The 25,057-nt window shown below is 39.9% G+C and overlaps 2 protein-coding genes across 8 annotated transcripts in view; one reads left to right on the top strand and one right to left on the bottom strand.

The window, feature by feature from the left end:
- The window catches only part of DNM1L (dynamin 1 like), a 50,653-nt gene extending 42,615 nt beyond the window's left edge, over window positions 1-8,038 (top strand). For 2 of the 7 annotated variants that reach the window (XM_029955650.1, XM_029955647.1), the window contains 7 exons: window positions 2,122-2,178; window positions 3,001-3,078; window positions 3,393-3,425; window positions 5,174-5,353; window positions 5,652-5,761; window positions 5,894-6,053; window positions 6,295-8,038. In XM_029955650.1, the coding sequence (XP_029811510.1) occupies window positions 2,122-2,178; window positions 3,001-3,078; window positions 3,393-3,425; window positions 5,174-5,353; window positions 5,652-5,761; window positions 5,894-6,053; window positions 6,295-6,351 (675 nt within the window). In that variant the 3' untranslated portion in view covers window positions 6,352-8,038. The remainder of the gene's footprint in view (window positions 1-2,121; window positions 2,179-3,000; window positions 3,079-3,392; window positions 3,426-5,173; window positions 5,354-5,651; window positions 5,762-5,893; window positions 6,054-6,294) is intronic. The other 5 variants (XM_029955653.1, XM_029955651.1, XM_029955654.1 and 2 more) reach the window with 3 other exon arrangements.
- The window catches only part of YARS2 (tyrosyl-tRNA synthetase 2), an 18,645-nt gene continuing 907 nt past the window's right edge, over window positions 7,320-25,057 (bottom strand). The window contains exons 2-5 of the mRNA XM_029955515.1: window positions 12,364-12,519; window positions 11,936-12,106; window positions 9,193-9,489; window positions 7,320-9,110 (exon numbers count right to left, since the gene is read on the bottom strand). Coding sequence (XP_029811375.1) covers window positions 9,330-9,489; window positions 11,936-12,106; window positions 12,364-12,519 — 487 coding nt within the window. The 3' untranslated portion in view covers window positions 7,320-9,110; window positions 9,193-9,329. The remainder of the gene's footprint in view (window positions 9,111-9,192; window positions 9,490-11,935; window positions 12,107-12,363; window positions 12,520-25,057) is intronic.

The following is a 25,057-nucleotide window of genomic DNA, read 5'->3' as shown; positions in this document are numbered from 1 at the left end:
CCAGTCCTTTGGTTAATAGATGAATCTCAGGCCCACAGATGATTAACAGTGTTATTTTAGTGCTTATTTTGCTGGGCACTGTTAAAAAGAAGCCTCTTCTCTAACAGGTCTAGGGACCTATTTTTAGCTACATAGCTGGGGTGAATTAGTGTCAGAAAAAAATTTCAAAAATGCGCCTGAGTAAGCACTTGGAAAGTGAGCTAGATACTGTTACATTAAAAAATTAGGGGCGCCTGGGTGGCTCAGTCGGTTGAGCGTCCGGCTTCGGCTCAGGTCATGATCTCATAATTCGTGGGTTCGAGCCCCGCGTCGGGCTTTGTGCTGACAGCTAGCTCAGAGCCTGGAGCCTGCTTCAGATTCTGTGTCTTCCTCTCTTTCTGACCCTCCCCTGCTCGCACTGTCTCTCTCTGTCTCTCAAAAATAAATAAAAGATATTTAAAATTTAAAAAAACAAAAAAACTTTAAAAATTGCATGACGACCTAGTTTTAGGACTAGGATTTAGTTCTTGTAACACTGGAACCACCTTCATGGAAAACTGATGTATGGAACAGTTTTTGTAATACTGACGAGGTCATTTATGATAGGATTTCAGCTAAGTTTTTTTTTTTTTTTAAACAAATGAGTAGGTCTGTTTTTAATTATCTCATGACAAGGAACTTTATTTGATATTCTAATTGAATTTTTGCAGCCCTCTGAGGGCAGAGAATGTTTAACAGGTGACAAAACTAAGTGCTTAGGAAGAGTTGGTAACCTGTCCAGTCAACAAAGCAAATAAGCCAGGATGCTTGTCCAGGACCCACTAAGGTCAGAACAAGTTGATAACAGATGAGGCTGAGAATTTCTGGGTTCCAGATTCTCCTGCCTTTTGCTTTGTGTCCCTCTTCAAAATGTACATTTTATGTATTAAAAAATTTTTTTAACATTTATTTATGAGAGAGACAGTGTGATCAGGGGAGGGTCAGAGAAGAGAGGGAGACACAGAATCCAAAGCAGGCTCCAGGCTCTGAGCTGTCAGCACAGAGCCCGATGCGGGGCTCGAACCCACGATTTGCTCAATCATGACCTGAGCCGAAGTCAGGCACTTAACTGAGTGAGCCACCCAGGCGCACCCAAAATGTACATTTTAATATGGAACGTTTTTATTCTGAAGATTGTTAAAATCCACACATTTTTACCATCTGTATTTTTTGTCACTGGATTACCTCATGAAAAAAGTGGTCAAGTATCTGTCAAAAGAAAGTCTTACCCATAAAAGATCACTGTGGAAGCTTTGTTAACATCTTTTTTGCAGGTTTGAGAGTGTTCATGAAGTGGTTTCTACTTAGGAGCAGTTTTGACTTTGTTTAACCTAAGTGCTTTTCCGTGTATCTGTTCTGCTGAGAGAGCTGTTAACACATGTATCTCACTCGGGAACCTGTCACGGTGCTCTGACATACAGTAGGTGTTCACTGCCTGTTGGTTTGAATGTCACGCCGTTTCTTAAGCTTTGTACCAGAGTCACCTGATATCAGCAAATCAGAAGAGTGGGTGGTCCATCAGTTTGTTAAATTAGATTACAGAAAGGACTGTTTTCATTGCTACATTTGTTTCTGGGAAATGGTTTAGAGTAAAGAAAATGGAACATCCTTAAAGAATAGATAAACTCCACTCCAGATATCTCTATGGTTTTGTGTGTGGGAGTTGTGGGAACACGGAGGTGTGCATGTTAGAGTGACAGTTAAAGGCTTAGGTTTTCTGTATCTGTGCACTTAAGACTCTACATGGTATGTTGAAGGCTGACGTACACATTTATGTGGGACAGTTCCAATCCATGAGTCTTAGCGGGAAGGCAGAGATGTCAGTCCGCTGCCCCTCATTTGAGGGTCCCTGGTTTAGGGAGCCACTGTCACTGACGTTGTATTGTATCCTTCAGGTGTGTTGGGCAGAAAAAAAAAGATTGAGAAGCATTGGGTTAAATGATTTCTTGTTTGTTTTAAAATAAAATTATGGCATGAGTCCCAACAGTGAGAGGATATACTGTAAGTCATTCCACACTTTTCAATTCAGCTGAACATTTTTTAGTAGGCTTGTATCTCAGTGCTCTGATAATCACTGTGCTTCTGTTTGGTTGTGTTTTCTAGGAACAAAGGAGAAACAGGCTAGCAAGAGAATTACCTTCAGCTGTAGCACGAGACAAGGTAAAAAATAGGATTTTTAAAGCATATTCCCAATATGCAAAGATGGATTAGCCTCAGTTCTAGGAATAATTTCTTCTTCTCCCTTCATTATTCCATTGGGATTATTTCACTGAGTGAAGGTATTTCAAGTTTTAAAATAGGTTTTTTTTAGTTTATTTATCTTGAGAATGGGTGAGAGTGCATGTATGTATGCGTGCACAAGCAGGGGAGGGGCAGAGAGAGGGGGAGAGAGAATCTCAAGCTGGCTTTGCACTATCCATGCAGAGCCTGACTGGGGCTCAGTCTCACAACCCATAATATCATGACCTTAGCTGCTACCCAGGTGCCCCTAAAAATAGGTTTTAGAAAAAATGCTTAAAGGTGGATTTTTAATATCAAGCTTTTAAAAGTTTAAGGTGACTTTATCAACTCTGTACAATTAGTTGAAATGACCAGTGACTTTAGTACATACCAAGAAGGTATTTTAGAGAGGGGAAAGTCATATGCATGTAAAAGGTTTTGGTGACCTGTGATAGTTGCATACATTAAGATGAATGCTATACAAATCTGTGGTTTTGAATTCTTTACCAGAAAAAATCTTACCAGATTCCAAAGATAACAAATTTTTGAATTTGGATTTTCCTTACGTATTCATTGCAGAAGGCTAAATTAACAAAGGTGATAATAGAATAAGAAAAAATAATTTTATGTCCCATGGTTCCTTTTGTTTCTCATGTTACTTATTATTTTGATACAGAAAAGAAAAATTTACATTTCTAGAATGTTTTCTGAATACATTTTTGGCATCCTTGATTTTTCTTTCCCTGCATTTTTTGCCTTTAGTCTTATAAAGTTCCAAGTGCTTTGGCACCTGCCTCCCAGGAGCCCTCCCCTGCTGCTTCTGCTGAGGCTGATGGCAAGGTCTGTTCTGGTTCCTAATCTAAGCCTGCATGCCTAGTTGTCTGGTGCAGCATAACCTTGCGGAAACCACACCGTACGCGGTGCTATTAATGTGGGGTACTGTGCGGAGGTTAGATTGTTTTAGTCTAAGAAGAACTTTAAAGTATGTAACCGTGTATACTTCATAATTATCGTTGACGTGCCTTTGCTTGCCATGTAGCAAAAACACACAGAAAAATAATTTAAAGAGGAAATTATCTGCAGTTTTGAAATTCACACCATTGGTATTTAAATTTTGCTTGTTAAACTGCATGTTTTAACGTATCTTTTAACAGTTAATTCAGGACAGCAGAAGAGAAACTAAAACTGTGAGTCTTGCTTCAGAATGAAATGTACCTTTGATTCTCACTGAAACACTGTCTTCAAAATCATTGAAGAAGCTGTTTGTGCAGCAGCATCTCTTGTCTGTGTTCCATTTTTAAATGTTTTTCTTTTCTAATCTTTTTAAGATGGCATTAGTTCTAGTTTTAACATTTCTTTAAGTAACAACAATAGGCTTTCCTACTAGTTTTGATTTTAATAGTGTGGTAGGGACTTAAAATTCCAGAGATGGAAGTTGTTATATGTTTGGACATTTCCTCTTTAAAAGCTCTGACGCTGGTCCAGTACTAATGCATAATCCCCTCCTACCACTTCCTTATGCTTCCGTTCAGTTTGCATGGTCACCTCAATGTGTAGCTTAACGTGTGCTGAAGAGCTTAAGCAAATTCAAAACAAATGGGACTGGGAGAGTTTGAGACAGTTAATTCTCGGCTTTTTGGGGAGGGGAAAATTAAGTAATCGGTAAATTATTCAGACCCATCCTTATTTCTGTTTTTTTCTGCATAAATGCAGATCCTTTCCCCTCCTCGCTGTCCAGATTTAAGGCTCTAACCCTCACAAGTTTATAAATGTCTTCTCTCTCAGCCCGCTGTGCTCAGATTTTATAAAGACCATCTAAGTCATTGCTTTATGCTTTACTTCACTCATGGCATCACCCTGAATGTGCTTACTTTCCTTATAATTTCTTTTTATCATTCATGTGTAGTTAATAGGTATTTAAAATATAATTACTCATTTTAAAATTAGTATATAAATATATTGCCTATATTTAGATATGGCCTATCTTAATGGACATAAGATGGGCCAGTGTTTTAATTTGAAATGATACCCCATTTGGAAAGACTTTAAAAAAAATGTTCAGGTGTACAAATTGTAATTTGACACCTGTATCCACTAAAAAGTGATCACCCCCCCCCCTCCCGAAGTCGACCTAAGCATTCATCACCCTATAATTGACCTTCTGCTCTGTTCTCTGTATCTACGAGGGTTTTTTTTTCCTTAACTGACATTTTTAAACAATTGCTGTAGTACATTTCTGTTAAAAGTTTGGATATCATCTTAACTCCATTTTAGATTATAAGATCTTTTTAAAGAGCATCTAAAAATGTCAAGTATTGATGAGTTAATGTTTTCCCCATTATCCTAAACATTCTTTTACAAATCAGATATTCTAGGGGAAAAAAAAGTGCAAAAGCACTTGTGATTAATGGTAGTGCTAGATTTCTATCAGCAGATCTTTTCTCGAGTATAGACATTGAAGAAACATACTGTGTTTATGTCACATTCCATGTTTTAGGCAGTTTAAAGTCCCATCAGTCTAAGAATTGTGTGTTGAAGAGTTTGTAGGTTTATCCTATGGTATTTTGTGACTGTTAAAAATGTAAACAGACTTCAAAAATACCTAACTCCGAAGTTTTGTAACATGAGTTCACAGAACTTTTGGAGAGATCACACTTCAATGGTGTATAAGGTTTCTTTGAAAAAAGTTAAGCTGAATGGCAGCTATTTTTAATAGTTGTAGAGGGGTTAGAGAATTTTAAAGTTAGCAAACTATCAAGAGCTAAATTACAACTGAACCTCTTATTTAGACAGTCCAGGGTTCCAGTTACCTGTCTGAATAGATGAGATTCCGGCGGGTACAGGATATGTGTTCCTGACTGCTGTCAATGAAAAGGAATTTTGTTTAATGTCAGATATGGTATGATTGGAATAGAGTTTGGAACTTTTTTTTCAGGTTGCATCTGGAGGAGGTGGTGGGGTTGGAGATGGTGTTCAAGAACCAACAACAGGCAACTGGAGAGGAATGCTGAAAACTTCAAAAGCTGAAGAGTTATTAGCAGAGGAAAAGTCAAAACCAATTCCAATTATGCCAGCCAGTCCCCAAAAAGGCCATGCTGTCAATCTGCTGGATGTGGTAAGCTATGTGAATAGGTTCAGTCACAAAAACTTATTACTGAACTTAAAAAAAAATTATTTTTGATGTTCATTTTTGAGAGAGCACAAGTAGGGGAGGGGCAGAGAGAGAAGAGACACAGTACCCAAAGCTGGCTCTGAGCTGTCAGTGGATCCTGAGGTGGGGCTCAAACTCACGAACTGTGAGATCATGACCTGAGCCAAAGTGGAGCCATCCAGGCACCCCAGCTTTACTGAACTTTTAAATGTTGTCATTTGAAAATGGCACAAAAATAAGATTTCTTTCTTCTTCCATTTAGCCAGTTCCTGTTGCACGAAAACTATCTGCCCGTGAACAACGAGACTGTGAGGTCATTGAGCGACTCATCAAATCATATTTTCTTATTGTCAGAAAGAATATTCAAGACAGGTTAGTGCTATAAATCAGAGCCTATGTATACTGCTGGATGACTCCATAATCATTTTGAAAATACAGGCCTTTAAAACATTTTTAGGCTCCAATTATAAATTAATGGATCATCTGATGGCTTTGTTTTTACAGTGTGCCAAAGGCAGTAATGCACTTTTTGGTTAATCATGTGAAAGATACTCTTCAGAGTGAGTTAGTAGGGCAGCTGTATAAATCCTCCTTATTGGATGACCTGCTGACTGAATCTGAGGACATGGCACAACGCAGGAAGGAAGCAGCTGATATGCTAAAGGTATCGTAAATGTTTTTAAAAAAAATTTTCACACCTGGGTCTGCACTGTAAACACCACATTCTGATCCCTGGAGATACATAGTCATCATATGAGGGCTAATCTTTAGATTCAAATTCCAAAGAAGATACTAGTTATTATAGATCTACCACATATAAGGGGGAGAGGTTGCCTCCACATAATTCAGAGATTATTTGATATGATAATAAACATCCATAATTTTTTTTACCTTTTTTAATATAGGCATTACAAGGAGCCAGTCAAATAATTGCTGAAATCCGAGAGACTCATCTTTGGTGAAGAGAACTATATAATACTGAGACTTTGTCAACTCGAAGTTTGCTAGTTACTTCCTACTTGAGTAGTATTTTATTTATGAACTCCTGTGAATTGCAATGGTATGAGTCTGCTCATGTGAAGAGACTGGCTATAAACTGAAAATTGTACTCTGTATCACAGAACAAACCATACATTTAATCCAAATAATAAATGGCGGTTTCTAAAGTTGCCCCGTACATATAAAATACATCAAGTCTTTCTTGTGACAGTTTCATTTGAACTTAAAAAGAACTGTTCATGTTCTCGTTGTATAAGCAGTTTGCCTGTGGATGAGATGACCTGTGTAATCTGTTAGTCTTAAAGCTGCGGCCATAGTCCTTCGAGAAGAACGCACGAAGATCACATTTCATACAAATGTAATGCATGCACAATATAAACTGGTCTGGCTTAGAAAGATGTGAGGTGACAAGTTACTCACTGTCACTGTAGTCCACCTGTCCTTCGATTTATAGTATTGAGCTTCTCTGCAACTTTGCTTTGTTAGCAAGAAAGCTGAAGGCACAGGAAGCTCTGTAACACTGACAGTGACGTGTGCATAAGGTGTAGCTGCTGCAGCCCTCCACTTCCGGGTCCATGCTGCCTAGTGCATTAAACATCTAAATCATCTTCGATTCTTTCTTAAACCTACAAGCAGGAATTCTACTATCTAGACTTGATTCTCAAATATAATAGTAATTCAGATACATCTTTAAATTGGTCACTTATACTCTTAAGTACCACCTCCAAGTGAATCTTAAGACCACATACTGTGGTCATTTAAGTATTTATCGTCTCTGTTATTTGGGAATAGTTACTTTTGCTTCACACCAACAGAATGCTTTAGAATACAGATATGAAAGTACTGGTAGAACCTTATTATTTAAAGAAAAACATCTGGATAGACACACCTAAAGGTTTTATACTACTAAAACACATTCAGAGTTTTGGGGTGAGGTTTAGAACTCACACTTTATTAAAATTCCCCAGGTGATTCTTGGTGCAAATTACATTATAAATTTTAAGACATGGGTCAAAATCCTTAAGGCATCTAGCTCCATCTCTAAAAGATCGTATCAGCAACACAGAATTTACTGAACATAATATTTCTGTTACGACATTTATGAAGGACTACTGGCAGGGACAGTGTGTGTGTTAACTTGGCTAAACAATGGGCTCAGCAACTGATCTCAAAAAACCAGACTCAATCTTACATGGTACTACTTTCAATCTGTTAATAGTACCATCTTGATAGAATACTACCTAAACGCTCATTAGCACACACTCCAAAATCACTCTGCCATTATTCAACATCAGTACAGCCATCCATGATTTACTTACTTCATATACATCAGATGACCACCATTCCAGCCTTCTGAATTTGTAAGGGCGGAGAAACCGACAGTGTATCATTCCCTGGCATACCAAACATATTTCAAATTGAAAATGTTACCCTTTAAAAATAGGCCATGGTAATGTACTTGCTGGCACTACACACCTTGTACAAGAAAAGCAGAGTCAAGAAAGGTATGGAAAGTTTCAGAAAACCTTCCTTTATGGGCTCTCAAACCGAGTGAAGCTCTGAAATGTGGAGATGATCTCTGATATTGACCACGGACGCCTGTATGTTCTTGCTATGTAAATAAAATTGCTGGTACAAAATGACGTTAAAGTTTTGTCAATAAGTGAATTCTTCCCAATTTTACTCCCAGAGAAAGGTTTAGCTAAACTATCGCACTTTAACCTATAAATCTAATCAGAACATAAGACAGCTTATGCTATATGAAAGTTCTACTACAACTTTTTTCCTATAGAATTCTCACAATTCACAGAGCTACCAGTAAATCTCCATTTTTACTTATTAGCATAGTGATTTGTTTCAAGTATTCCAGGTAGTAAATGGCTAGAATTGGAGCAGGAAAGCCATGCTTTGCTGCTTATAACGTTTTCGAGAAGGAACTGGATTGTGAACCATTTGTATTTGTGTTTCACTTGGTTCTCAGGGAAATAGGGGTGATAACTATCTTGACTTTTCATATATATATATATATAGAGAGAGAGAGAGTACTGAGAATTGGCCTCCCTAATGTATGTACAGCTTAACTAAGTCTTGATTCTAAATCCTTTAAATGTGACCTGCAAACTTCCTTACCAGAAGGATATCTTATGATAGTCTCAGACGATTGGATATTTGTATATTTGCCTCTATTTTCTAATTTACTTTTCAGTTTATCTCAAGTTGCAGTCTGCTTGGGGACAGAAGCTGAAACTTGAAACTAAGTTTCCAGATTTATAAAATATTGCTACTTTAGTAATCTAGCAAAACAAGGCTGAGTAAATTTATACTGAAACATAGGGACTAGAAAACGGAATTGTAAACTTTCTCAAAAGTACTAGTTTTTGTTCTTTGAAAGGAAACTTTCTACTGTAATTTCTACTGCCAACTAGGACTCCATGTTAAGGAGAACTACATTTGCTTCCTAAACAAAACATTCAGAAATCTACAGTTTCCAGTACCATCTTTCACATTTCTAATGTGAGCACTGGGGACGCTGCTGGTGTAAGTTCAGGGAGACAGACATCCAATATAAAAGTGCCCAAGAGTCCGTATTCTGCCCCTTTTTTCACTGTTCTTCTCATCTCTAAAAAGAGAGCAAGAAGGATACAATAGTCATTTCATGAAGTAGAATTTTTAAAAGAGATTATCCTTGGCAATTATGGTTTTCTGTGGTCATCCGTAACACCTGCAGATCAGGAGATAAAATACCCCATCGTTACACAAGCACCTTCTATTAAGCAACCTATATACATAATGAAATTACTCACACTCTGAGGCCTAGAGTGTACTCCGTTCTCTCTTGTTTGGCTTGTGTGAACGAAAGTATGTGTTCTGGAGCCAACCTCTGATACATCTTGAGAATGAGATGGATGCATTTTGTCTGAACCACCAGAAGGATTTTTCATCATAGCTGAAGCCATTTTATAATGTAGAAATTCCTTTTTCCTATTTTAAGTAATGAAAGTCCATTCTTAAGAATATGTTGTCCAACGACTAAAACACTCTCGGGATTGGTTACTTGTCTGTGATTTATACTGACTCCACCTTCTGTTATCATCCGATACCTAAAAATAGAAATGTTTTAGTTAACTAGATAAATCTAATTACTGTTGACCTCTCCCAATGATATTTCATTTACATTTCAGAGGCTCTCCAACTAAAACTTCTTAGCACTGAATTGTTACCTTTATGTTCACTCTACTAGATTCTGCCTTCCTTAAATGCTCTTCTAAAAGAGCAGTTTAAGGCACAGTCCAGTTTCGTATTTAGTAGAGAAAAAGCTGGAATCTCTCACAGCTCTACATAGAGCTATTCCCAGCCCGTAGTGATTTAAAAATGAGTAACAAGAGCAATTACCCACCTCCCCAGGCTCTGAGCAGGGGCTTACAGAAAAGCAGCCTCCAAACAGAAAAAGGGCAATGCCACTTTTAATGAGTACCCACGGGCTACACGTCACAACTCTATAGTGCTATTACAGAAACCTTTAGGAAACTTGCTTATGAAACTGGAAGATCCTTGGAAATTCTATTCTGAGACTATGCAAATAGCAAATTTTGTTAAAATGATAAAAAGCAGAAATTAAAAGTGAAATGGGCTGATTTCAGAAATGGAAAACCAGTGGCCTAATTCCAGTTTAGCAACAGTTTTTTGATGGCCTGTGTAAAGAGGTTTTACTCATATTATTTATTGCCCAATTCATTCAATAAACATTCACAGAGCCTTTACGCACTAAATATAAATAGTTTGCAAACTAGTTGGGCGATCCAGACAAATAAACAACTAGGTGATTAAATGCTATAAAGCACCAGGAAGGGCACCTGAGTGGTTCAGTCAGTTGAGCATCTAACTTAGGCTCATGTCATGATCTTGTGTTTGTGGGTTCGAGCCCCACGTCGGACTCTGTGCTGACAGCTCAGAGCCTGGAGCCTGCTTTGGATTCTGTGTCTCCCTCTCTCTGTTCCTCCCCGCTCACACTCTGTCTTTCAAAAATAAACATTAAAAAAAGCCCCAATTTAAATGCTATAAAGCAACCAAGAAAAATTGCTCTAGGAGCACACTGGGTGGGTGGTGGTTGGAAATTTTCCTGAAAAGAGAAAGGCAGACACTGGAGAGTGTCGGTTAATTTCACAAATAGGGTGAGTAAACATGGGGAGTAACTAGAAAGAGGTGACCTTTGAAAAGACATCTAGAGCATGAAAGGCCTTGTGAAACGCAAATGTTCATTCTCTCTTATCTGAACATGTTATTAATGAAATAAGCTGCTACGACCTATCGTTTTGTGAACCTACAGTAAAACACTTTCTATTTTCTGTTTCTTTCTCTTAGGAAGTGTTATTTTAGGTTATTTGCTACAGTTTCAGATCATGTTCTACCTTTTGTTTAAATGCACAAGCCAATCTTATTGAGCTTATACAATCTAAACAAATGTCAGTGTTACTGAAGAACTCTGTCAAAACCAGACATGGTGTCCTCTTTAGTGGCATAATTCACAGTATCAGTAAATAAACTATTTTTATTCCACTTCTGAAAAGTTCAGAAGAAAATGAAAAATGTTTCCACAGTGAAGAAAATTCTTAGAACCAGTGACTCACTGTGGGCAGGTATCTGAGACCACCCCCAATTCAGGGCATATTAAATAAATGAGCATATTAGGGAAGCAGTAAGGTAGAATGGCAGGTGACACACAGATCATGTAGAATAAAATAGGGTTCTTTAGGATAAAGGCAAATAATCCAAAACTACTGAAAGAAAACAGCAACTATAACAAATATCAGTCTATGTTCATGATTATAAATGACAACTATTTGACTTCTCAAACCCCAGCAGATGAGGCCCCCGGGGCCTTCTGGCTAACAAATGCTTTTTCTTCTGTATCACATGGCTTCATTCATAAATGGATAAGCATCAATAATGGGCCCACTTACTTTTTTGGGAACACTTTATTCTCTCATAATACCATAATACTGAGGAAGAAATATTCTACCTACTTCTTAAATAAGAAAAATATAATTCTTAAGAGGACTAGTATGTAATTAATAATACTAGTCTTAGGGAAGTAACAATCTATGCTTATTTCATTTTCAGAAATTCAACTAATACTTAAGTTAGGCAACCCCTACACTCCCTAAAAAAAAGATGATATATACTGAATATGAAAGGGGTCATGTAATTCTGTTCACTTTTGATCTCAAATTGTGATCATTCTGAGCAGACTAATCCCAGTGCATATACTGACTGCGGTGGTCCCTTAAACACAGGCCTTTCCAACGCTCAAGAGAAACTAAGTTAGACTTAAGGAGAGACAGTATAGTAGTACCAGATTTCATAGACTTAAGTTTTAAAGGATTTTTGACAAAAAGTACTCAGTCTTCACTTTAGTCTTAAACTGACTTCTGCCAGAAATGAGACACCATTAAAGCATTATCAGGAAAACACCTTCTGGAAACCCACGCTGTGAACTGTAACATTTACTGCTGAATTTACTGTGAATTTCAAGTTAAAGAATCTTACCCTCGGGGACCATCTGGAATGGCATTTGCTTTGCGGCATGTGTCTAGGACACTTGTTCCTGGGTCAAGCACTAATTCGGAAAATGAAGCTTCTTTAAACAACTCTTTTAACTCTTGATCGGACATGACCTCCAGGGCGTCTATGCTGCTGTGGTACAGGGCCTGTGTACACCTGAAAAGCATGGAGAACCGCGTCATGTGAGCGCTCGTCCAGGTACACGTGCTAATACCCAGCACCCGACTCCGGAGCGCCCGTCAGGTTCCACCCCGAAAGCCTTCAAAACTTTCTTTCCAACAGAGGCTATTCTACAGCACTTAGGTCAACCACTGACCATCCCTGCTAGTGGTAACTAACAGGATAACCCTAATGAATTTTCAAGTCTATTAACTACATTGACTTTATCCAGTTTTAGTATTCTAAAAGGCCACCTTTTAGCAGAAGCTAGGCCTTCTTGTCCATGAACAAGCTTTGTAACTTCTGCAGCAAGTCTTTTCTGAGGACCCCGCTTTTCCGGCTCTTTCTCATGCAGCTGCATGATGTGGTCAATCTCTGGAAGGGGCAGGAAAGTGAAGAGCTTCAGGTACCTTTGGGACAAAAAATACAGTGTTAGTTGTATATAACATACCAAATTTTTATCTCTAATTCCCTTGCCCTTTAAAAAACATCCTGCCTACTTTTAAATTCATTCATTCATTCATTCATTATTGAGAGAGAACCGAGCGGTAGAGGGAGGGAGAGAGAATCCCAACAGGCTTCGTGCCGTCAGCGCAGAACCCAATGCGGGGCCTGATCCCAGGATCCTGTGATCATGACCCGAGCCGAAGTGAGGAGACACCCAGGTGCTCCTTAAAATTTTTTAATTATGAAAAATAAACATGAAGTACCCAAAAAAGACACCTGTGCACATACCACCCACACTGAAGATGTCACTACTTTGCCATCTTTGTTCCAGATCTTTCTTTTTGAAAAACCGTTAAAGTACAGCTCTAGATCCCAGCACTGCCATATTACCCCCCTTCGCCCACAGAGATAAGCTAATCTAAATTTGTGCACATCCTTCCTAAAGATGTCTTAGTACTTTTATGTTTATGTGCCCATAAATAAAAAGTTTGTAACTTCCTAACATAAATATTATTTTATGTGTAGCCTCTTTTTAAAATCTTTTCTTGGTGAAAAACACAAAGTATATAAATCACAAACACATAGTTTAATGAATCAGAAAGCACACATCTACCATCACCTGTCTAGAAATACATCACTGTCTCCACCCATGGAAGCCCAAATCGATCACATTCCCTTCCCCTCTAAAGTAACTACTCCTCTGCCTTCCAAGATAATCGCTTACTTGTTTTTCTTTATACTTTCCCCATTTCGGTATCCCCACGTATATTGCATCACTTTGTTTTTGCGTTTTTAGGTTTTATATAAACAGAATCATATAGAATATATTTGTGTTTGGCATTTCTGCTAGATCATTATGTTTAGTAAGAGACTCATCCATGTTGCTGTGCAACATTGTTTCTGCTCTTGGATGATAACTAATAATGCTGCTATAAATATCCCCATGGATTTCTCTTGGTGCCTGTGTGCGCGGATTTCTTTTGGGGACGTACCGAGGAGAGGGCCTGCTGCATCCGCAGTTCTGTACACATTCAGGTTTAGTAAGCAGAGACCTGTATTTTTCCCAAGTGGTTCTCTAAGTGTAACATCGGTGCCTGACATTAAACCTCTGACCACCAAGGCATGCATTTCAAAGACTTCCACCTCAAGTAAATATCCGGCCAGCTGCCTGCCACAGCCAGCAGCAAGTCAACTAGACACAGCACCAGACCACTGACACACATGAAGCTTCCCCTTTTGAAGGCTCTGGGTACCTCGATAACTGACCACTGAGTAACACGGTTTCTCCCTTCCCACTTACTCATTTCAGCTGTTTTAAATTTGCCAATAAAGAATGAACTCACAAAGCCCTTAGCATTTCACCCCTTATCCCAATAATGCAGAGCCCTAGGACCACGCTCCCTCCCTTTCTCTCCCTAAGACCCCAGATGCCACAGCCATTGGGAACCTGGGAGTCCTAAATCTTGTTTCTCGAAACTCTCTGATGGCTGTGGCTGAGGTGCATCCTGCAATTTTAAGAGCCCTTAAGGCCGGCCTAGCTGCAAGACTGACAGACACCGGTCAGGGAGCCGTCTCTAAGCACCGCCACAAGTAGCCCAGGCGAGCGCCCCCAGGCATCTCTAACTGCGAGAGCCACTATCAACAGGCCAAGAGCGGAACAGTTGGTAGACGGTACAGTCAATGGGACTGTGTGGCAGCACTTGCAGTTAACCTAGGGGAAGGCATTTAGCTTCAACTATCTTTTCTTTTTTTCCCCCCAAAGTTTATTTTTATTTGTTTTGAGAGAGAGAGAGAGCGAGCGAGCAGGGAAGGGGCAGAGAGAGGGAGACAATCCCAGGCAGGCTCTGCAGAGCCTGATGTGGGCTCCAGCTCCTAAACTGAGATCATGACCTGAGGCGAAATCAAGAGTTGAAGCCCAACTGACTGAGCCACCCAGGCGCCCCCCAGCTTCAACTACCTCACTCACGGAACTGGCTAACCCAGATGGTCACACCATTTGGGAGGGCAGCCCCACTTGCTGGAGGTCTACTGCACTAGTCCATGCTTTTGCATACTGCCTCTGCTGTGTGTTGCCTGTGGCATCTATTCCAAATTGTCACTGCTGCCATAATAATTCACTCTCTCCAATGCACTGTGATGAAGGCCATACGGACTAATGATGTGAGGCCACTAATTATAGAGGCCTTTACTGACCACTCATGTATATGGGGTCCTCCCTGCCTTGTGCCAAGGACAGCTAATGAAGGCAGATTGGATCCCGAGGTGGTGATCACTGTCCAAGATGAGGCTTTGGGCTGATGGTACTGAGCAAAGGGTATTCCAGTAGATAAGGAGGGAGAACTCCCTTAGTGACCACTGAGTGGTGGGTCACAGTAGGACTACGTGTCCTAACCCAGATACATGGAACGGCTTTGTAAGAGGGAAACCAATGGCACCATGAAAGGAGACATTCAGCTGAGCCTTGCTGTTCCCACACGGCCGCCACACTCACTATCGCCTTGCTACACTCACTATCACTCCCTAGCCCAGTGGGTTATCTTGAGTCCGGTCCCTGGTGTGATGCTGCTAAACAATTAACAGACAAACATACATGTCCTGAACATCTTATGCCAGTGCCTCCTAAGACCCAGAGGAGGTACATCAGCCCAAACAACTGCAAAATTTATTTCACAGAGATGAGAGCTTCCTGGACTTTGCTCAGTGCCTCTGTGCACCAACAGGCCAAGGCTCTGCTACTGTGCTTTCCCCCAGGTCCCGTGCACACTGCGCTGGTGGAGGCAGGCCCCAATCCTGGGGAGGGCAGCTGGGACACCCTGGACAGGAAGGCCACCCCTGATGAGGGGGGTCACAGGGACATCTTCCAGAAACTGTTTCTGATAACAACACGTAAGATCAAGGTAGTGAAGAAAATCAGAAAGTAACAATTAACATCAGAAGTTATGCCGTAACTGAAATTCTAACCTTACTTAAAGATTTTGTGCAGCAGGAAAGATAGAAGGGAGCTAACAGGCTATTACAAGTTTTTGGCCTGTGATCAAAAATTGTTACTCATGACTGCTGAACTGTACAGCTGGCCAGTCTCTCTAAAGACCCTAAAATCTATAATCTTCTCAGAGAATGATCCAGCTACATGTCTGTTTCCTCTGAGATACCTCGGATCCTGAGCCCCCAGGATACCCCCACAATGGGGCAGAACAAGGCAACATGCCGCAGGGGGGCCCCAGCTTCCGAAGGAAAACTGACCAGATTGCTGAGGCCACTGGTGAGGATGCAGAGGTATAAAGGAAGACCGAGGCACCAGAGCCACTGACAGCTGCAACCGCCCCCCCCCCCCCCCCCCCCCCCCCCCCCCCCCCCCCCCCCCCCCCCCCCCCCCCCCCCCCCCCCCCCCCCCCCCCGTATTTACTGCCTGGCCCCATGCTCTTCCTTTCCTCACACAGACCACTAAAGCTAAGGCTCACAGTGAATGGGAAACATTAGATCAGGCCTGTTTCCTGCTGCACAAAGTTGGCGTGGTCCAGTATGTTTATCATTTCTATGACCACAGTGACCCAAATGATGTCCTCTTCATTTCTTTTTAATTTTTAAAAATGTTTTATTTATTTTTGAGAGAGAGACAGACAGACAGATTGAGCCAGGGAGAGTCAGAACGAGAGAGGGAAACACAGAATCCTAAGCAGGCTCCAGGCTCTGAGCTGGCTGTCAGCAAAGAGCCCAATGTGGGGCTTGAACCCATGAAGTGTGAGATCATGACCGGAGCTGAAGTCAGATGCTTAACTGACTGAGCCACCCAGGTGCCCCTGTCCTCTTCATTTCTAAACCTGATGAGGCCTCAAGTGACCCCTGAGTCCGGAGAATTCTTTTCATAAGGTGCTCCCCCTAACTACCAGGCAGTGCTAATTTTAATGGGACTGCTGACACCATTTAAAAGGCACTGGGGGGGCATGGGCATGGTTGCTAGACATGGAGGAGGCACCTGGACACTTCAGACCTATGTCCTTCTGCCCCGCTGCCCCTTGAGCAAATATCCCTCAAAAGGGCTCCCTACTCCCCAATAAATCCCCAACTGAATTTTGCCCTTTATGAAAATGCACAGGTTAACCTCTCCTGGGAGTTACAAAACCTCAGTGTTCCTGGCTACTTAATATCCAGACAGCACGTGTCTAAACTCTAGACCCTAACATGAACATTCTCACAGCTACAGCCCCCTCTGCCAACCACCTTCTTGCCACTCAGCTGCCATCCATCCTGACTTGTCCCTGCAACTACCTCTGCCCTCTTCTCGAAAACCCACGGCTGGCAGCCACCAAAGCCTCTGCCCCAGGAAGTTGGTGGCTTCCCAGGGCTCATCCCACCTCCCAGAGACAGTGGCCCCTATAGCACCGGGGTGGTCCCTTGGGACAATAAAAATCACGGTATTTTCTGGCCTGATTAGACATCGAGGCCCAAGTCACTGCTCCTGCAGACCACCCTTCTAAATTCTTGAAAGGGAAGTGCTTCTACCCACAGGACACTGCCAGTAAAATGGAATCAAAGGTGTACAAATCCATTCAGATGTAACTAACTACAGGGGCCATTTACTACAAATGGCTCTTCCTGGGGGTGGCCTCCTTGGCCCTTTCCTCCCCTGTTACAGGCACGGATGTGTTGAAACAGCCCATGCAACATCAAACAAGCCCGAGTTCTCGACCTTCCAGGTGGAATTCACTATATGGAAGCCAGTGACTCTTCCTCTGGTGGGCAAGATGGTAAACACCCCCTAATAACAATTTAAACAGGTCCCTAAAAGCCTATACCCTGTTACTAAAGATACTGAGATGGAGTCTCCTCTTTCAATAGCCCCATTTGGTTCGTACGTAAGTCAGCCAATAGTGAATGGTATCTCATCATTTACCTTCAAAACCTTAATACTCAGGTTCCCCCAATTAAGCTCTAATTCCTAGTAATACAGAGTTGAGAACACATACCTCTGAGACAACAAGCATACTAACATTCACATCATAGAGGTCCCAAAAGAAAAAGAGAGAAAGGGACAGAAAACTCATATGAAGAAATAATAGCTGAAAATTTCCCGAACCTTGGGGAAGGAAACAGACATCTGGATCCAAGAAACACAGAGCCCCAAATAAGATGAACCCAAGGAAGTCCATACCGAGACACACTGATAATTAAAATGTCAAAAACGAAAGGACAGAATCTTAACAGTGGGGAGAGAAAAGCAAACCGTGATGTACAAGGCAACTCCCAGAAGGCTAGCTAGCAACGGATTTTTCAGCAGAAACTGCAGGCTCCAGAGAGAGCACACAGGATATTCAAAATGATGAAAGGAAAAAAACTACAAACAAAATACTCTATCCAGCAAGGTTATCATTCAGAACTAAAGGAGGGATGATAAACAAAAGTTAACAAAAGTTAAAGGTATTCATCACCACTAAACCAGCATTACAAGAAATGTTCAAGAGACTTTTGTAAGTGGGAAAGAAGAGGCCATAACTAGAACTTAGAATAATTATGACATAATTTCAATGGTGAAAGTGAACATATACTAATGGTACCAGATCAATCACAAAGATACTGTGAAGGTTCAAAGACAAAAGGAGTAAAATCAATTATATCTATAATGTGTTTGTTAAGCAATACAAAAGTTACAAATACATAAGATGTGGAGGAGGCGAATAAAAATGTAGTGCTTTTTAAAAAAAATTTCTGTAATGGTTATTTTTGGGGGGGGGAGGAGAGTGAGAGCGAGTGAGGGAGCAGGGGAGGGGCAGCAAGAGAGGGAGACACAGAATCCAAAGCAAGCTCCAGGCTCTGAGCTGTCAGCATGGAGCCCAATGAGGGGCCTGAACTCATGAACCCTGAGAACATGACCCAAGCCAAAGTCGGATGCTGAACTGAGCCACCCAGGTGCCCTAAAAATGTAGTGCTTTTCAAATGTGTTCAGGAGAGCCTGGTTGGTTCAGTCAGTTAAGCATCTGACTTCAGCTCAGGTCATGATCTGGTGTTTGTGGGTCTGAGCCCCACAATGGGCTCTGTCCTGACAGCTCAGAGCCTAGAGACTGCTTTGGATTCTGTGTCTCCCCCCCCCCCCCCCCCCCTCTCTCTCTCTGCCACTCCACCACTTATGCTCTGTCTCTGTCTCTCAAAAAAATAAAATAAAAAAGTTAAAAAATAGTAAGTGGTTCAAACTTAAGTGGCTATTAACTTAAAACAGCCTGATATATACATAGGGTGTTAAATATGAACCTCATGGTAACCACAAACCTTTGAAAACAGAAAACATATGGAAAAAAATAAAAAAATTCAAGCATAACACTAAATAAAGCTATCAAGTCACAAGGGAAGAGAGCAAGGAAGGGACAGGACAAAAACAATCAGACAACAAAATGGCAATTAAGCATATAACTATCAATAATTACTTTAAATGTTAAGGGTCTATATGCTCCAATCAAAAGACATAGGCTGACTGGATGAAAAAAACCTAAGACACATCTACATGCTATCTAGGAGGCACTCATTCAGACCTAAAGACAAACTGAAAATGAAGAGATAGAAAAGGTATTCCATGAAAATGGAAACAAACAAAGGTTCAAGGTTCTAGTACTTACATCAGACAAAATAGACTTTAAAACAGACTATAATAAGAGATAAGAAGAGCATTAACATAATGATAAAGGGATCAATCCAACAAAGATAGATCATCAATTTCTATGCACCCAAAATGGTAGCACCTAAGTATGTAAAGCAAATATTAACAGACCTAAAAGGGAGAAATCAGTAATACAATAACAGAATAGGACTTTAACACCCCACTTAAATCCATGGAGGTCACCCAGGCAGAAAAATCAAGGAAACAGTGGTTCAGGACAACACAATAGACCAGATGGATGTTAACAGTTAACCCAACAAAAGAATACACATTCTTCTCAAGTGCACATGGAACATTCTCTATGATACGTCATATGTTAAGCCACAAAACAAGTCTCAATAAATTTATGAAAACTGAAATCATATCAAGCCTCTTTTAGGTATGAAACTAGAAATCAATTGCAAGAAAAAAACTGAAAAAACACAAACATGTGGAGGCTAAATCCCATGTTACTAAACAACCAGTGTGTGAAAAAGAAATCAAAGAGAAAATTAAAAAATACCTGGAAACAAATAAAAGGGAAACATGATGTTCCAAAATATTTGGGACATAGCAAAAGGAGTTAGTTCTAAGAGCAATATAGGCCTGTTTCTACAACAAGAAAAATCTCCATCTAAACTTACAACTGAAAGATTTAAGAACAAAACCCAAAGTTAGCAGAAGCAAAGAAATGATAAAGATCAGAGCAAATAAATGAAAAGAGACTTAAAAAAATAAAAAGATGCTAATTGATTCATGATGTGGTTTCATCTTAGCTTGGGCAAACCATGCAGTATTTAATATATAGTAGCAGAATATTTACTAAAAAAAATAAAAATAAAAAAATAAAATAAAAAGATAAGTGAAATCAAGACTTGGTTCTTTGAAAAGATAAAATTGATAAACCTTTTGCCAGATTCATCAAGGAAAAAAAGGACTCAAATACATAAATTCAGAGATGAGGAAAAGTATGAATGACACCGCAGAAATACAGTGGATTATGAGATTAACAAGCTTAGGGGTACTGGCAGGCTCAGTAGTAGACCGTGCAACTCTCTCTCTCTTTTTAAATTTTTTATTTATTTTTGAGAGAGAGAGAGAGAGAGAGAGAGAGAGAGAATGAGAATGAATGAATGAATGAATATGAGGGTGGGAGGGGCAGAGAGAAAGAGGGAGACACAGAATCTGAAGCAGGCTCTGGTCTGATGGGACTTGAACTTGTGAACCATGAGCTCATGACCTGAGCTGAAGTCAGATGCTTAACCAACTGAGTCACCCAGGTACCCCTAGAGCACGCAACTCTTAATGTTGGGGTTATAGTTTCAAGCCCCAAGCTGGGTGTGTAGATTACTTAGAAGACTACCACGCTTAATCAAGAAGGTTAAAGTCTTGTACTGTGAAAACTATAAAATACCAATGAAATAAATTGAATGTGACACAAATGGAAAGATATTCTATGCTCACTGAAGGAATTCATATAATTAAAATGTCCATGTTACCCAAAGCAAACTATAGATTCAATGCTATCCCTCTCAAAATACCAACAGCATTTTTCGCAGAACTAGAGCAAATAATCCTAAAATTTGTATGGAACCACAAAAGACCCAGAATCACCAAAGTTATCAGGAGAAAGAATAACAAAGCTGGGGGTATCACACTTCCAGATTTCGAAATACATTACAAAACCAGAGTAATCAAACAGAATGCTACTGGCGAAAAAACAGACATATAGATCAACAGAATAGAATAGAAAGCCTAGAAATAAACCCACACTTATATGGTCAGTGAACCTATGACAAAGGAGGTCAAGAAAATACACTGAAGAAAAGAAAGTCTCTTCAACAAATGGTGCTAGAAAAACTGGACAGTTACATTCAAAAGCATGAAACTGGACCACTTTCTTACAACATACATAAAAATAAACTCAAAATGGATTAAAGACCTAAATTTAAGACCTGAAACTATAAAACTCCTAGAAGAAAACTTAGGCAGTAATCTGACATGGGCCTCCATTATTTTTCTAGACATCAGACATTTTCTAGACATTTTGCTAGATATGTCTCCTCAGACAAGGGAAACAAAGTAAAAATTAACTACTGATACTTCACCAAAATAAAAAGCTTTCACACAGCAAAGGAAACCACCAACAAAATGATCTACTTACTGGGAGAAGATCTGCAAATGATAAATCAACAAGATCCAATAACTCATACAAGTCAACACCATTAACAATAATAATAACCCAATTAAAAATTAGCAGAGGACCTGACATTTTTCCAAAGAAATATTGATGGTCCACATATAACAAGATGCTCAACATCACTAACTGTAAGGGAAATGGAAATCAAAACTACAATGAGGTATCACCTTATACCTGTCAGAATGGCTACTATCAAAAAGAAATAAACGTTGGCGAGGATGTGGAGAAAAAGGAACCCTCATGCACTGTCGGTGGGAATGTAAATTTATGCAGCGACTACAGAAAACAGTATGGAGGTTCCTCAAAAAATTAAAAACAGATATACTGTAAAATCTAGTAAATCCACTAATAAGTATTTACTACAAGTAAATAAAAACACTAATTCAAAAAATGTGCATCCCTATGTTTATTCCAGCTAAGATACGGAAGGGACCCAAGGGTCTATCAATAGACGAATCGATGAGAAGTGGTAATATTTACAATGGGAATATTACTTACCAATAAAAAAAAGAATGATATCTTGTCATTTGAGACAGCAATAATGGACCTATGGAACAGAATAGTGAGCCCAGAAATAAACCTATGCCTTTATGTGGAAATAATCTATGACAAAAGAGGCAAGAATATCCAATGAGGAAAAGGCAGTTTCTTTAATAAATGGTGCTGGGAAACCTGGACAGCTTTGTGCAAAAGAATAAAACATAACCACTTTCTTATACCACACACAAAAATAAACTCAAAATGGATTAAAGACCAAACTGTAAGACCTGAAAGCATAAAACCCCTAGAAGGAAACATAGGCACTATCACTGGATATCCACCTTAGCAATAATTTTTGGATCGTTCTCCTCAGGCAAGAGCAACAATAGCAAAAACCACTGGGAATACACCAAGCTAAAAAGCTTTTGTGCAATGATGGAAACAATCAACAAAACAAAAAGGTAACCTACTGACCATAAGATATTTGCAAATAATATACCCAATAAGGGGTTAATATCCAAAATACTTAAAGAACTTCTACAACTCAACACCAGAAACAAACAATCTGATTAAAAAATAGGCAGAGGTCCTGAACAGACCTTTTTCCACAGAAGACAGATGGCAAATAAACACAGGAAAAGATGCTCAACATCACTCATCACCAAGGAAATGCAAATCAAAACCATAATGAGATACCACCTCACACCTGTCAGAATGGCTAGTATCAAAAAGACAGAAGTTTTGGTAAGAACGTGGAAAAAAATGAACCTTCATACATTGTTAGTGAGAATGTAAATTGATATAGCCACATGTAAAACAGTATGGAGGTCTTAAAAAAACTAAAAATAGAAATTTGATACCATCCAGTAATTCCACTTCTGGTTATTTACTGTAGAAAATGAGAACAGGAATTCAAAAAGATGTGCATACCTATTTTCACTGCAGTACTATTCACTATTGCCAAGATACGGAAGCAACATCCTAAGTATCTATAGATAAGATGAATGGTTAAAGAATGGAATATTAGGCAAATGATGAGAGACTCCTGAATACTGAAAACAAACTGAGGGCTGAAGGTGGAGGGGGATTGGGGAAGGGGGGTGCTGGGCATGGAGGAGGGCACTTGTGGGGAAGAGCACTGGGTGATACATGGAAACCAACTTGACAATAAACTATAATAAATAAATAAATAAATAGAATGGAATATTACTCAGCCATAAAAAAGAAATATCTTGTGATGTGCAGGACATGATGAACCTTGAGAGTATTACGCTAAGAGAAGTCAGTCATAGAAAGACAAATGCCATGATTTCACTTATACGTGGCTAAGAAACAAAACAGAAACAGACTTATAAATACTGGTGGTTGCCAGAGGGGAGGAGATGGGCGAATAGATGAAGGTGATTAAGATGTACAAAAATCCAGTTATGAAACAGGTCACAGGGATGCAAAGTATAGCACAAAGAATATAGTTAACAATACTGTACTAATTTTGTATGGTGACAACTGCTAACTGTAATTACTGTGGTGAGCATTTCATTAAGTATATAAATGTCAGATCACTATGTTGTACACTTGAAACTAACATAGTATGGTAGGTCAACTGTTTTTCAATTAAAAAAAAAGGGGGGGGCACCTGGCTTCGGCTCAGGTCACGATCTCATGGTTCGTGGGTTCGAGCTCCGTGTCAGGCTCTGTGCTGACAGCTAGCTCAGAGCCTGGAGCCCGTTTCAGATTCTGTGTCTCCCCCTCTCTCTGACCCTCCCCTGCTCACGCTGCTGGTCTCTCAAAAATAAAAAACATAAAAAAATGTTTTAAAAAAAGGACAAAAAAATCTGATGCCTCTAAGTGTTGATACTTAGCTTTTAATTGCCAAAGTATCCATTTTAAAGACCTTCATCTTGAATAAGCATACTGCCAGCTATAATGATTCAGTTAGTAGCAAACCAACTAGATAAGGAACTGGGCCACCCTTACTCCCAAAGTTCCCCTCTTAGAAAGCCCTGGGTAAATGCGGCACTGAACCTCTTGAGTGACCCTATCTTTGCCTCTCCTTAATTCTTGCTTTTGTTTTAAAGTTCTCAATAACGAGTGAACTTGCAGAACCCTAGGCACCCCATCTTTTGTCTTCAGTAAAGCAGAGCTTAGTTCCACGCTCCCTCCCTCCCCCTCTCTACCACCCATGACCCTGCTGTGTGGCCCTCCAGGACCTGTGAGTAATAAATCTTGTTCTTCAAATTTCCCAAATGGTTGTTGCTGCGGTGTGTCCTGCAATCCTAGGAGCCACTAAGGCCAGTCCAGCCACAACACTGGTGCTGCCAGGGGAGGTCTGCGGGGGCTCGCCACAAGCAGTACGGCCCCGGCAAGTGTCTCAAGCGTTTCTAGCCAGGAGCACCACCAGCAGTAGGTGGAGACTGATCACAGTAAGTTTACTCCCCCCGACTATGGAGTACCCTCACCAACACCTGGTATTGCCAGTTCTACGGTTAGCCATTTCGAGGGTGGTTTTAATGGTGCCTTTATCTTGCATTTTCTCACTAAAGCTGAGCAACCTTCTCGTGTTTTTGGCCTTTTAGATAGAATCTTTCTGAAGTGTTCAAGTCTCTTCTCATGTTTCTACGGAGTTGTCTTTTTCTTACTCGTTTATGGAATTTGTGTACAAAGCTCTTTATACTTTTAGTACATGTAACCGGTATTCTACTCTTAAAGGTGACTTTTGAAGAACTATAGATCTCAATTTTACTTTAGCCTAATTTACTAATCTTTTTCTTTGTATCTCATGTAAGAATCTTTAACCCAGTTATGAAGATATTTTCCTATTTATGTTCTGAACACATGATTTATCTTTCATTATAGATTTAGGTTGATAATCTACTGGAATGGATTTTTGCATACAATGTGAGGTTAAGTTTCATCATTTTCCTCAAATAAGGCATCTAATTACCCAAGTGATATTTATTGAAAAGACCATCTTATCCCACTGTTTTGCAGCGCCACGGAGATCAAGCAACCAGACACTGGAGTCTGTCTGGATTCTCTAATCTTTTCCATTTGTCTCTTTTCTTAACCTTACATTTGAGCTTGTGCTTTAAAATCCAAAGATTATCATTAGAATTAATAAGAGTTTAGCAGAGTTGCTGGGCACACAGTTAATACACAGAAATTTATTGTATTTTTATGTATCAGAGCCAAA

This window comes from Suricata suricatta, chromosome 10 (genome assembly GCF_006229205.1).
Source record: "Suricata suricatta isolate VVHF042 chromosome 10, meerkat_22Aug2017_6uvM2_HiC, whole genome shotgun sequence".
Taxonomy (NCBI): Eukaryota; Metazoa; Chordata; class Mammalia; order Carnivora; family Herpestidae; genus Suricata; species Suricata suricatta.
The sequence above is the reverse complement of the archived record's forward strand: the minus strand, read 5'-3'. Positions and strand labels throughout refer to the sequence as shown.